We start from the raw sequence: 12,440 nt of genomic DNA, 5'->3' as shown, positions 1-12,440 counted from the left end.
CAACTTTTACTATGCAATTTGCATTATGAAAGGGTCCCCTACCCTACTCAAAGGGGGAAAAGTGTGTAGTGTAATCATCAATGTGATGATGACAGTAATGAAAACCAGTAACAAGAAATTCGGGGGACATAGTAATTCGGAGTTCTCCTTAACTATATATGTCGCGAACAAACCTCTCAGGAATTTTCACGAATGTTTGAAGTTAACTACCATCGTATTCCACAAGCTTAATTTGAAAGAAAAAAAACAGTATGAATCAGAATACTTGTTGTTTCATTTGAAGCACCGTTGGCACGCTTACTTTTAAGATTGGAATTGGCAAATTTGGTCACCTCAAAAACAGAACCACCGTCTGAACTACTAGCATGAAATATAAAATATAATCTAGTTTCAAATTGGATTCAATGAAAATCTTAGTACCATCACACGGTGTCAAAGTTCCATCAACATGATAGCATCTCCTCAAACTGTGCATCTCAAAATCTTCCACTGCAGGACACCGTGGTGACTGAGTTGATGCTTCGTGACGATGAGAATGGGCTGGATTTGATTATGAAGGGATTTTATATGCCATTCTTGGGACATAAGTAATTCGAAGTTCGGCAGCGTGTAAGTAAAATCAACCAAGAAATTGTTCCACTTAGAAATTTAACTCGGGTTCTCCCGAACTATATTTTTTTGTTTGTTTGTAGAATATGTAATTTTGTATCATTTTTTTTTTTTAAAAAGCAAATTTTATTAGAAAGCCTCAAACAAAGCATGAAATATGCCAAGCGAGGGAAATTGATACATAAGAGACAAAAGAAAAAACAAGGAGTTAGAAACAAGTCTCTTAAAACACCAAAATCTAAAGGGCACGCCAAATTAAAGAGGATACTATAGTCTAGAGTACATATGTCAATGGAGGGGAGATTAAGCCGATAATATTTTACCACTTTCTTCCTCATCATCTAAAATATTCTCCATTCTCATTCTCATTTCGTGCTTTGACGAGTATTTCCCCATCCCCATTCCCACAAGGGTCACCAATCTTAAAAAAAGTATCAAATTTCTATTATTTTGAATCAAACTACTTATTAAAAAATAATAATAAAGTTTAATCATAAAACAAATAAAAAAATCGAGACATTATTGTGAATTTTGTGAGAATAATAAATTTTATTTATAAACGAATTTATACACATATTGTATTTTTTTTTGAAGGAATGCACATATTGTATCTTGAATGCTTTGAATAATGGTACAGTATAAGTTAGCTTGGTTTGAGTCAAAACGAATAAAATGAAAAGGAGCCATAATTTATTCTAAAAATAATTTTTTTTAGCTTAATGAGCAGAAATGCGAAATTGCTAGTATCAGATATCGGATCGAGATTCGAACCTGGTCACTCTATTTCATCCATCAACAAAAAAAAAAAAAAAACAAAACACACGCACAGACAAACAAACAGTGTGCATCATCTTCTTAAACCCTAATATTTGAAACTCTCAGCTGCAGACAGAACCTCTTCTCAATGGCGTCCACCTCCAAGCTTCTCAAATGGCGTCCAACTCTCCACCAACCTATCTTCTCTTCCCGTCTCTCCACTTCCACTTCCATCGCCGCCGAACCTCTCTCCGAACCAGACCATTCCCCTCCCGATCCACCACCTCAACAACAATCCCAAACCTTCCAATCGCAATCATCATCATCATCATCGCAATCCTCCAATCCTGAACTCATAATCACCCGCATGCTCAATAACCGTGACTGGACAACTCGTCTTCAAAACTCCATCCGTTCAATTGCTCCAAAATTCGATTCCAATCTTGTTTACAATATTCTTCACGCCACCACAAACCCTGATCAAGCCCTAAATTTCTACCGATGGCTCGAAAGGGTGAATCTTTTTACACACGACACAAATACCACTCTTAAAATGATTCAAATTCTTACTCGTTACTCTAAACTTAATCATGCTCGTTGCATTTTACTTGATTTGCCCAAAAAGAATTTGCCTTATGATGAAGATATGTTTGTTGCTTTAATTGAAGGTTACGGTCGCGCTGGGATTGTTCAGGAAGCTGTTAAGATCTTTCAGAAATTGGATAGTAATAACAAAACTGTTAAATCTTATGATGCTTTGTTTAAGGTGATTTTGAGGCGAGGACGGTACATGATGGCGAAAAGGCTTTACAATGCTATGTTGAGAGAAGGTATTGAGCCGACTAGACATACTTATAATATTCTTCTTTGGGGTATGTTTTTGTCTTTGAGATTAGATACTGCTGTTAGATTTTATCAAGATATGAAAAGTAAGGGTATTGAGCCTGATGTTGTTACTTATAATACTTTGATTCATGGTTATTTTCGGTTTAAGAAAGTTGATGAGGCTGAGAGTTTGTTTGCGGAAATGAAAGAGAAGAATTTGATGCCTACTGTTATTAGTTATACTACTATGTTGAAAGGGTGTGTTGATGCGGGGAGGGTTGATAGGGCGGTTGAGGTTTTTGAGGAGATGAAGAATAGTGGGATTAAGCCGAATGCTGTTACGTATACTACTTTGTTGCCGGGGTTGTGTGATGCTGATAAATTGGTGGAGGCTAGTAATGTTTTGGGGGAGATGGTGGCGAGGTATATTGCTCCTAAGGATAATTCGGTATTCATGAAGCTGATGAACTGTCAGTGTGAAGCCGGTAATTTGGATGATGCGGTGAATGTGTTGAAGGCGATGATACGATTGAGTATTCCTACTGAGGCGGGTCATTATGGTCTGTTGATTGAAAATTTCTGTAAGGCTAATGTGTATGATAGGGCGGAGAAATTGTTGGATAAGTTAGTTGAGAAGGATATCATCTTGAGACCGGAGAATTCCTTTGAAATGGGTCCTAGTGCTTATAATCCGATGATTGAGTATCTGTGTGACAATGGGCGGACAGTGAAAGCGGAAACTTTTTTCCGGCAGTTGATGAAAAAGGGTGTCCTGGATTCAGTTGCTTTTAATAATTTGATCCGTGGGCACTCGAAAGAAGGCAACCCTGAATCTGCACTTGAGATTGCAACTATCATGAGTAGGAGAGGGGTTCCTAGTGATTCAGATTCCTATAGATTACTTATTGAAAGTTATTTGCGGAAAGGAGAACCCGCTGATGCTAAAATAGCTTTGGACCACATGCTTGAAGGTGGACATCAACCAGATTCGTCCCTTTATAGGTCAGTTATGGAGAGTTTGTTTGAAGATGGCAGGGTCCAAACTGCAAGCAGAGTAATGAAAAGTATGGTGGAGAAGGGGGTGATGGAGAATATGGACTTAGTTTCGAAGATATTGGAGGCGCTTTTCATCAGAGGTCATGTTGAAGAAGCTCTGGGAAGAATTGATTTGCTTATGCAGAATGGGTGCGAACCTGATTTTGACCATCTTCTATCTATTCTCTGTGAGAAAGAAAAGAGGATTGCCGCTCTAAGATTGCTAGATTTTGTTCTTGAGAAAGACATCATCATAGACTTTTCAAATTATGATAAGGTTTTAGATACTCTCTTAGCAGCAGGAAAGACCCTCAATGCATACTCTGTCTTATGTAAAATTCTGGCGAAAGGAGGTGCAACGGATTGGAGCAGCCGTGATTTGCTAATCAAGAGCCTTAATCAGGAAGGGAACACAAAGCAAGCAGATATCTTGTCGAGAATGATCAAAGAAAAAGTAGCAAGTCCTCCAAAGAAAGCAAGTAGAGCTACATAATTTGTTCTCTCTTCATTTACTTCTCGAGTTTTAAAGGTGAGACTTATTTATGGGTTTTAGTTGTAATAAGTTGTTATATGAGGAAGAGAAATCATGGATTGGCCTCTATTTATAATCAAAAGCGTTGATTCCTTCCAGCTGATCAGAGATTTGTTTTGACACATTCTTTTTTATATTTTATTTAGTTATTATGTTATTGTTAGTCTACTATCAAGGTCTCCAGCTGTGTAACTTGTTTTTTATATTCTCCTGGAATGACATGTCAATGAGAACTGTGAACTGAAATCACACATTTCTCAACTTTACAAGATTTGTGAATTATTTTGTTTCTATTTTTTTTTTGCTTTCCAAAATTCATATTTGAGCATGCTGAATATTGAAGGTGTTGAATCCATCCCACTTCCAAGAAATGGCACTATCCATAATCAACCATTCATGGGTAGATATCTCGATTTAGTTAGTTTATGTGAATTGGGATTTTTTTTGTACACAAAAAATGTGTATTATTAGTTTAGATTATTCTAAAGTTGAAACTCTTTCTTCATTGCAAGATGATATACAGATATATAAATAAGTAACCCAAAACTATGACTATTGTTATGGATAGAAATATTCATGCCTTGTTTTTATGTTTCTTGTTAGTGGTATAGTATAATTTTGGTCTAGGTGATGAGATGAAGTTGTAAGTTGCAGTTTTTTTTTTGGATTGGCAAATGTTAGTATGTTAGTTGTTAATAAGTATTATTCTCCTTCACTGTAGTTTGAACCCTAACTCCTAGCTCGAACCAGTTGAGCTACCCATACTCGTAAGCTTTTAACCGTAGTTTGAACCCTAGTCTTTTAACTCCTAGCTCAAACCATTTGAGCTACCCATATTTGTAAGTTGTAGCTACTACGTATCTTGGTTTATGTTTGGCTTACCACTCAACTAATCCCTCAATGAACCCGTACATATGTATCCAGCATTTTTGGTTGACGGAAGTTTGCTTCTCCTGTTCTGTTTAGGAATCTTAAAGGGTTTTCAGGATTATCATATCATTAGCTTTTTGACACTACAGATTAATGTGAAGGATAGGGGTGGTTTGTGGGAAAGGAAAAAACATTTAGTAAAAGTTGATGCAGTGATAAAATTTGTTGCTTTGAACGATTGGATATAGATATACATATTTAGATTGGTTGTTGGTGGAGGGGAATTTTAGACTGCTGAGTGGATAATTGGAATTTCTGAGGTTTTGTTTTTGTTGTCATGGAATGTTAGTTGCAGATTGGGTAATAGCTATGTGTGCTACCGTTGCCATGGAGTGGTTGTTGAAATTATTCTATGTAGCAGTGGTGTCTCAACCCATCGGTAAAGTGGGTTGATGTAAAGTATGCTAATTTTATTCATCAAATGGTAATATTTTCGGGTCATGCTTGAAATAAGTGAGAACCTGAGTTGTTTTATCATGAGTGGTGATATCCTAATAATTTCTGCTAAATTGTCTGAATTTATATGCCATCACTCTAAGTTATAAGACTTATGTAGCTTATTTTTTAATAGGACTTTCTGTACTTTCTCTATTGTCTATAGAAGATTTTTTTAAAGGAAATTACTTGTCAAATTCCAGTCATATATATCCTCCCGCCATGTGTGATTTGACACACTTACCAATCCTGACATTGATCTATAGAATTGTGGAAAAGAATCAAAAGCTTTTGTAAATTCAGTTATTGATATGCTTAAATTTATGTTGTTTTTTGCTGATATTCATTATTCGTGTTGACTACATTGCAACACTTCACAAGCTTGAAAAGGGAGCTTTTGGTTATGGTTCTTATTTTTCTCTATCAACGATGGACAGACACTTCCATAGTGGAATGTCCATGGAAGAAGCAATTGATCTTGTTGATAAGTGCATTTTGGAAATCAGATCAAGGTTGGTTGTGGCACCACCGAACTTCGTTATCAAAATTGTTGACAAGGATGGTGCAAGAGAGTATGCATGGCGTGAATGTCAAGGACACTCCTGCTTCAGCTTTAGTTAATCCTGTTCCTTATCTTGATCAAACTTCTTTACTTTCTCCTGTGCTTTGATATTTCAACGTTTTGTTTTCACTTTATCTTTAGTGGGTTTGAGATATATCTGAAAATCGTTGTCTCTAATGGTTGAAAGGCAATTTGTTGTTTGAATTAATATGTATGATGACTAGTTCTACTCATATTTATGACAATGCATGTGATAGGCTTAGATATTAATATACCCCAAGCCAGTAATTTCGAAAATTGAAAGGGTTGAGTAGTCAATAATGCTCGAGGAAAGGTCGAGTGAAGATGAAACAAGCCATTTATGTTTTTGCAAATATTTAGAATTATGTTTGTGCTGATTATGTGAACAACAATAGAATGTTTTCGCAAATCAATTGTCCACTGCATAATACCAGCTATAGCAGTATTAGTATTAGACAGAACGACCGTTCTAATGTTCTCGAGGTCATCAACACCGATGATGGATTTCTTCTTAAAAAATGAGAGCCTCAGAGTAATATTTTGTAGCGTGTATTTGGAAACTTCGCTTCCCATGGGTAAAAAATGCATGGTCACCGATGTACATGTTCTATAGGTTCGTATTTTTCACTGTAGAATTGCATGGGACTCGATAAAATGCTTGCAAATACAAGAACACTCATGCAAGGAAAGAAGATGAGTAAACTGTAAACATATTCTGTTCAGTTACATGATTACATCAATTCAAGAATTTCAGAAGCAAATCACCATCCACACAAACAACCTACTAGACCAAATCAAACATCCAAAAATAGTATGCAGTGCTTATATAGCTCCAACAATAAGTTATATTCACCATGTTTAGTAGTGGAAAATATTTGTAATAATCACCGTCTTGTCTTTAATAGATCAAGACACTGGTATAAAAAATGTAATGCTCTGATTTCATGGAAAATTGAGTAACAAACTTCAATGAAAGAGATATATTGACTCAAAGAGCAAGTTTTATAACTTACATGTATAAAAAAAAAGTTTTATAATTTACTCCAAATCTTGACCTTTCAATTAGTGGTTTAGATTGATTGATAATAATCGTTAGAGTGAGACTTATTTCTTTGCTGCATGGAAACAAAGATGACACCATTTATTTCTTTTTAATTGCATGACCCTTTCCTATTTTCTTACAAATGCATTTATTTTATTTTATTTCCTATTATTTTTTTCATAAACTTCGCATGTATTTACAAATAAAATTATTTGTTTTTTAATATTTTAATCCCTTTGTAACTTGTTATGAAATTTTTTATGCGTAAAAAAATAAACAAGGGAGAGAAAAATCCCTTGTTTTAAGCATTAATTAATGACGAGAATTAATTCATTCTAATTAGAGTATGTTTTGACAATTCATTTCCACTTTTTTAGTGTAGCAAAAAATAAGTTCCACCATAATAATTATTATAAAAAACACCTGATGCTGCTGAGCTTTTGTGTATTTGTGACTGGGTTTTGCTCTCTTGTCAAATAATCACCCTATAGTTGGTAGCAAATAAAATTACCTTATTCTTTTGGAAGACATACTGGTTTCGACAACATTGCAGCGAGACCTTTCTATCAAGTGTTACGGTAGTCATATCATCAACCAATGTAGCAGTAATATCAGAACACTTATCCATCACTGTGCTTTTTCTATTAGGTGTGTGATTTTCACCCTTATCATTCTCAACACATTTCTGTGATATCTCGTCGTGAGTAGTGGAAGTATACTCCGCTCTCACATTGGCATCTTCAGATGGCAGAATACAATCCTTAGAAACTGCATTACAATCTAAACTGATGTCAAAGTTGGCAGTGTTGAGCAATTTCAAGGACAAGAAAAAGATGTTATTATTGTATCAACTGCTCGATCAACAATCAAACACAATGAGATGTTATTATTGTTAATTGGAGCCAAATGTTGTGGCACTGTGTGGACAATTCATCCTATCTGGGTTGTGCTCTTCCAGAAAGGATAGAACGTTTTGAGGAGGACGTTGGAGAGAACTCTGGCTTTGGCTTCAATGAAGATAACACATGGCCCTCTAACAATGGAGAATTCGACCAAGATTCCTTCCAGTCAGAGCTCCCTAAACCTGTCACTGATGAAGCTGAGCTGATGGCCGGAACACATACCCCTCTAACAATGTAGAATCTGGTCAAGATTCTTTCCAGTCAGAGCTCCCTATACCTGTCACCAATGAAGATGAATGGTCTGATGGCTGGAAGTAGTCCAACACATCGTACTTGGGATCTCAACATTCATGTTTATACTCTTTTTTTAATAATTACTGACCTCTCCCGTTTTATATCCTCTATGCTGCTAAGTTTATTATGATGGTGAATAGAGAAAAAGAAAATAGGGGGAATTTTTATTTTTTAAATAATTGATCTAATACGAACATTGATTAATTAGATGATAAACTCGTAACTTGATTATTTGTTCTCGACAAGTTTTATGGTATTTATCTAACTTATGGAATTATTGCAAGGAACAAATGGTGCATGCAACTTTTACTATGCAATTTGCATTATGAAAAGGACCCCCTACCCTATTCAAAGGGGGAAAAGTCTGTAATGTAATGATCAAAGTGAGGCGAAATAGAAATTCAAGCTTTTAACTATACATGCCATGAATATACAAGATGATGACAGTAATGAAAACTAGTAACAAGAAATTTTTCTGAGCATTAAAAGTAGAGAGTGTTGAGGAGTGGAAGCCTAACAAAAAAGAATGCAAGTAATTGAGAGAGTAGCAAAAGCTTGTAGTATCCATCACCATTGAGTGTTGAAGTTGAGCCATTCAACATTGTCCCTGCTCCCTTGTCATTGCGGGGTACCGTTTTCCCTCCTGCACCGCCGGTCACTGTCCCTGTTTAAGCACATGCATTATGTCATCGTCAATTTTCATTTAATAATTAAAGGAAAGGATTTCTAAGGTATTAATCAACCTTGTTGTTCTTTGAATCAATAGTATTAATCATCATTTGATAAAAGAATATATAGAAAAATAGATGGACAATGATATACTAATAGAGAAAATATATAGAGAAAGTTTTTTATGTTTTTTTTTTTTTTTTTTTTTTGTATTTTTTGTGATGTGTGCAAATTTATCTAATGTGAATTACGAGAAAAATAGCTTTAATAGTAAAAGCCGTATGTTCATAACTTAATATATGCAATGATTTTTTCTTTTTAAACCCAATATCCTCAACTCGTAAAGAGTCATCTCATCTAAACGCTTGAGTTTAAATATGAAAGGACCGTTTAAACTACTAATTTAAAGCTTGTTGAACTAATTTTAAAGCTTGTTATCACTCTTATTATTTTTAAATAATAAATATATAGAAAACTAGCATAATTTGTCATATAATAAAATGACACTTATTATAAAATGATGCTTTTTAAAGCATATAAATTTACAATATGGTTCACTAATTGGCCTAAAAATAAGTATAGAAATTCTTCAATTTGTCACGTACCTATAGCTATAAGCTCCCTAACAACTGATTATGGTGATTAATTCTTGATTACGAAAATCTTGACCAAAACTGAAAATAAACAAAGCACCTGTTACCGAAGAATTGACTGGATTCCGAAGAATATCTGCGCTGCCGAGAGGAGGAAGAACCGATGAATCTGTAATAATGTGAATCAAACAAATTCAATTCAATTTCCAATTCAATTATCGAAAGACTTAAAGAAAAGAAGAATCAAGAATGAAGAACTTACCTGCGCAAAGTGAATTGAGAGAAGAGGTGGTTGGAGGAGGCGAGAGGCAGAGAGATGAGAGTGAGAGGAGTCTTGTAGAATTGAGAGGGAAACCGAGGATCTGATCATCACGGAGGAGATAACAGAAACAGAGAGAGTTAGGTGCGAACGACGATGAGAAAGCGTCGCAGCATTTGGTGGAAGCTGTCTCCGTGAGGTTGTTTGGAGGAGACGAAACGTAAGAAAGACACGGTGAGAATAGAATTAGCTGATCGGTGCATCCTCCTCTTGATGAAGGTGGTGGTGGTGGCGCCGCTGCTTCTGTAACGGCAAAGATACTGAAACTTAGCATGAGTTGGAAGAAGAAGATGGCGTTTTCCATGGCTAATGAAACGGTTATGAATTTGGCGGGAGAGAAACAAACTCACAGTGAATTCTCACAATTGCCCTTTTATGCAATCAGTGAATTTTTTTTTGACGAGAAACTTATCACGCTGGATTTGGGTTTTTGTTCTTTAATTAACTTGTAAAATTATAGGTGCGATGGTGGTGGTTCAAAACCAAGATTTTTTTTGTAAAATAAATGCTGAAAGTTGAGTTTTTTATCACATGAATCGATTCACATGTTCGGTGTGAATCGATTTACGGATACTCTCTGATCCTATGAATTGATCATACTACTTTTACTTGATAAAAACAGTGTTTTTTTTTTGAAGAAATAAAAACAGTGTTTTTAAAACACCCTTTTCAAGCCTAATTGATTATTAATAAGTCCTCATGACTTCTAAATATAATTTTAACCATCAAAACACTTGCAAGGGAATAAGAATCCAAGTAAAACAATTAATTATTTTTCAATGCACACACACATTATATAACAATAAAAATGTCTTTGGAATTGATAAATACACACCCCCAATGTTGGTCCAAACAACCTGAACAAAATCCCTCTGCAATAAAGCCAACATAATGCAACAACCTATTGATTTGCTACATTAAAATCTAGCAGTGTTTAAAAACAGCAAATCCAAATACAATGGCCACAACAGATGATAGGAGGCTGTAAGATGATGATCCAGCAGATGATGGAGTCAGATCAGAGCGGCCACTTCCTGGTGTTGCAGATGGGATATCAGGATTCGCTGACGGAGATAATGGAGTAGTTGTCTCAGGCTGTGGTGACTGAGAAGGTGTAACCGGTGAGGGGAGTATAGAAGAACCTGCTCAAAAAAAAAAAGGTGACATTAGTATCAAACTCGAAAAGCAGCTAGTACTCAACTATCAGTATGTATGCAAGACTCGACATTTTTGTGACTCAAAACATGGTTATAAATTGCTGTTCAAATTGCAATTTGCAACCGCAATTGCCAATAGATTATCGAGGCCTGATTACTGCATATTGACCGCAATTGCGGTTGCATAGAAGCTCTCTTCTTTCCTTTTTTTCCTTCACATTTTCAAAAATCGTGACAGAACTGAACTTCAACCATGACCATAACCACACTTTAGAATCTTGATTGTAAGTAAGAAGTACCTTGAGGACTAAGAGATGGAGCAGATGCAGGGGAAAGAGATGGCCCGAGAGACGCCGGTCCTGTCAATATAAATCAAAATCACTCAAGATTAGTAAAATCTAAAGAGTTTTATAACTTTTAGGCATATTAGAGTTTCGTGTCACGGTTTACCTGGGGCAGGAAGTGGTGAACCTGAGGCTGCAAAGAACAATACATGTTATGTTAGCCTCGTTGACAAATAGAATAGATTAAAAATAATATTATAAGAAACATTATAAAAGAAAATAAAGATTTGATGAAATGGTACTTTTGCATTGAAGTGGAACACCAGGCAAGTTACAAGCACGAGGAAGAGAGATAGCTAAGGTTCTGTTGATTGGTAATGTAAAAGGAACGTTGCCGGTGACAACGAGACAGAAACAATCTTTGCTTCCACTTGTGAGAGTCTTGATAGAACTGCAGCAATCAGCAGTGGGCGAGGTGCCATTGCTGCTGCTATTTGTGAGGAAACCCATGCAAGGGCTGATGGAACTGCTTATCATTGATATGTTACATGGCGTTGTGATTTGGGCGTAGGCCGGTGCAGCCATGATCATAGCCACGGCAAATAGCACAGCTAGGCGGCAAAGAGATGTGAAATGCTTCATGTATGTTTATGTTAAAAAGTTTTGGCTGTTTAGTGAGCTGGGAATTTGAATAGTGAAGAGGATTTGATGTGTTTAAGAGTACAGAAGAAAAATGAGTGTGAGTTTGATGGTTGGGAATGAGGAATGCATGGGAACATAATTTTATAGAGATACATAGTGGAGGGAGAATAATAGGTGGCTCCAAAGTTGGTTTAAAAGCACAACTACCTTAACTAACCTACCAGATATGAAGATTTTGAAGAATGTAATATTGGCATTTTGATAGACTTGTGACCCCTATAGACAGAGCTCCCATTTTAAGAGCAGTTTATGTTTCACAAGTGACATGAAAATAAAACATCCTACCTTGCTGTGTTGTCACACAACTATTGGCTTGTTTGATCATCAATCAGTTGGTAATTGTCAAGTCAAATTATTCTTTATTAGGTTGGTTGCTCTGGTGGATAACCAAATTCTTGGAGAGTAGCAATTCCCAATTGACTTCCTTTCAGACCCCTTCCCAGCTTTTTTAATTCATTAGGACTTGCCATTTACCAAGTTATCACATACAAATACAATACAACTTCAATTAGACTTTCCTTATACCCCAATTATAGGGTTCATTAATTTTATTTTAATAATAATAGTATAGAAGATGTTTAGAGCTTTGAAACAAAATTGCTTTTATCTCTACATTTCTATCTAACTAAAGTAGTACTAGTAATTTTTAGTGTAGGTTAAAAAACGGAGTTATATACAAATGTTTACTCTTTAAAAATCATTTCACATTAATCCGGAGTCTAAATATAATGCTTGATCAGATGTCACAACCCCTAAAATACCTAACGTGACGC

The 12,440-nt window shown here is 35.6% G+C and overlaps 3 protein-coding genes across 3 annotated transcripts; 1 reads left to right on the top strand and 2 right to left on the bottom strand.

Moving 5' to 3' along the window:
* The first annotated feature begins 1,287 nt into the window (after positions 1 to 1,287).
* Positions 1,288 to 4,026, top strand: LOC123906025 (pentatricopeptide repeat-containing protein At2g37230). Its single transcript, XM_045955854.1, has one exon. It carries the CDS (start codon positions 1,514 to 1,516, stop codon positions 3,716 to 3,718), a length of 2,205 nt encoding a protein of 734 aa, XP_045811810.1. The 5' UTR covers positions 1,288 to 1,513; the 3' UTR covers positions 3,719 to 4,026.
* Positions 4,027 to 8,305: 4,279 nt separating this feature from the next.
* On the bottom strand, positions 8,306 to 10,012 carry LOC123910096 (non-specific lipid transfer protein GPI-anchored 25). The gene is made up of 3 exons (XM_045961143.1): positions 9,468 to 10,012; positions 9,306 to 9,374; positions 8,306 to 8,607 (listed from the first exon to the last, which is right to left on the bottom strand). The coding sequence occupies exons 1-3, from the start codon at positions 9,826 to 9,828 to the stop codon at positions 8,426 to 8,428; spliced, it is 612 nt and encodes a 203-aa protein (XP_045817099.1). The 5' UTR covers positions 9,829 to 10,012; the 3' UTR covers positions 8,306 to 8,425.
* Positions 10,013 to 10,269: 257 nt separating this feature from the next.
* Positions 10,270 to 11,863, bottom strand: LOC123908256 (non-specific lipid transfer protein GPI-anchored 20). Its single transcript, XM_045958835.1, has 4 exons — positions 11,268 to 11,863; positions 11,132 to 11,158; positions 10,981 to 11,040; positions 10,270 to 10,666 (listed from the first exon to the last, which is right to left on the bottom strand). The coding sequence occupies exons 1-4, from the start codon at positions 11,605 to 11,607 to the stop codon at positions 10,449 to 10,451; spliced, it is 645 nt and encodes a 214-aa protein (XP_045814791.1). The 5' UTR covers positions 11,608 to 11,863; the 3' UTR covers positions 10,270 to 10,448.
* Positions 11,864 to 12,440: the final 577 nt, after the last annotated feature.

This window comes from Trifolium pratense, linkage group LG2, assembly GCF_020283565.1.
Source record: "Trifolium pratense cultivar HEN17-A07 linkage group LG2, ARS_RC_1.1, whole genome shotgun sequence".
Taxonomy (NCBI): Eukaryota; Viridiplantae; Streptophyta; class Magnoliopsida; order Fabales; family Fabaceae; genus Trifolium; species Trifolium pratense.
Note: the sequence above shows the minus strand (reverse complement) of the source record. Positions and strands in the feature narration are given on the sequence as shown.

Coding starts and splice junctions, on each gene's coding strand:
- LOC123906025 (XM_045955854.1), top strand. CDS start 1,514: ATGGCGTCCACCTCCAAGCTTCTCAAATGGCGTCCAACTCTCCACCAA.
- LOC123910096 (XM_045961143.1), bottom strand. CDS start 9,828: ATGGAAAACGCCATCTTCTTCTTCCAACTCATGCTAAGTTTCAGTATC. Junction 9,375..9,467: donor TCTCAATTCACTTTGCGCAG/GTAAGTTCTTCA, acceptor ACATTATTACAG/ATTCATCGGTTCTTCCTCCT. Junction 8,608..9,305: donor AGTCAATTCTTCGGTAACAG/GTGCTTTGTTTA, acceptor GTGCTTAAACAG/GGACAGTGACCGGCGGTGCA.
- LOC123908256 (XM_045958835.1), bottom strand. CDS start 11,607: ATGAAGCATTTCACATCTCTTTGCCGCCTAGCTGTGCTATTTGCCGTG. Junction 11,159..11,267: donor TGTTCCACTTCAATGCAAAA/GTACCATTTCAT, acceptor TGTTCTTTGCAG/CCTCAGGTTCACCACTTCCT. Junction 10,667..10,980: donor TCCATCTCTTAGTCCTCAAG/GTACTTCTTACT, acceptor TTTTTTGAGCAG/GTTCTTCTATACTCCCCTCA.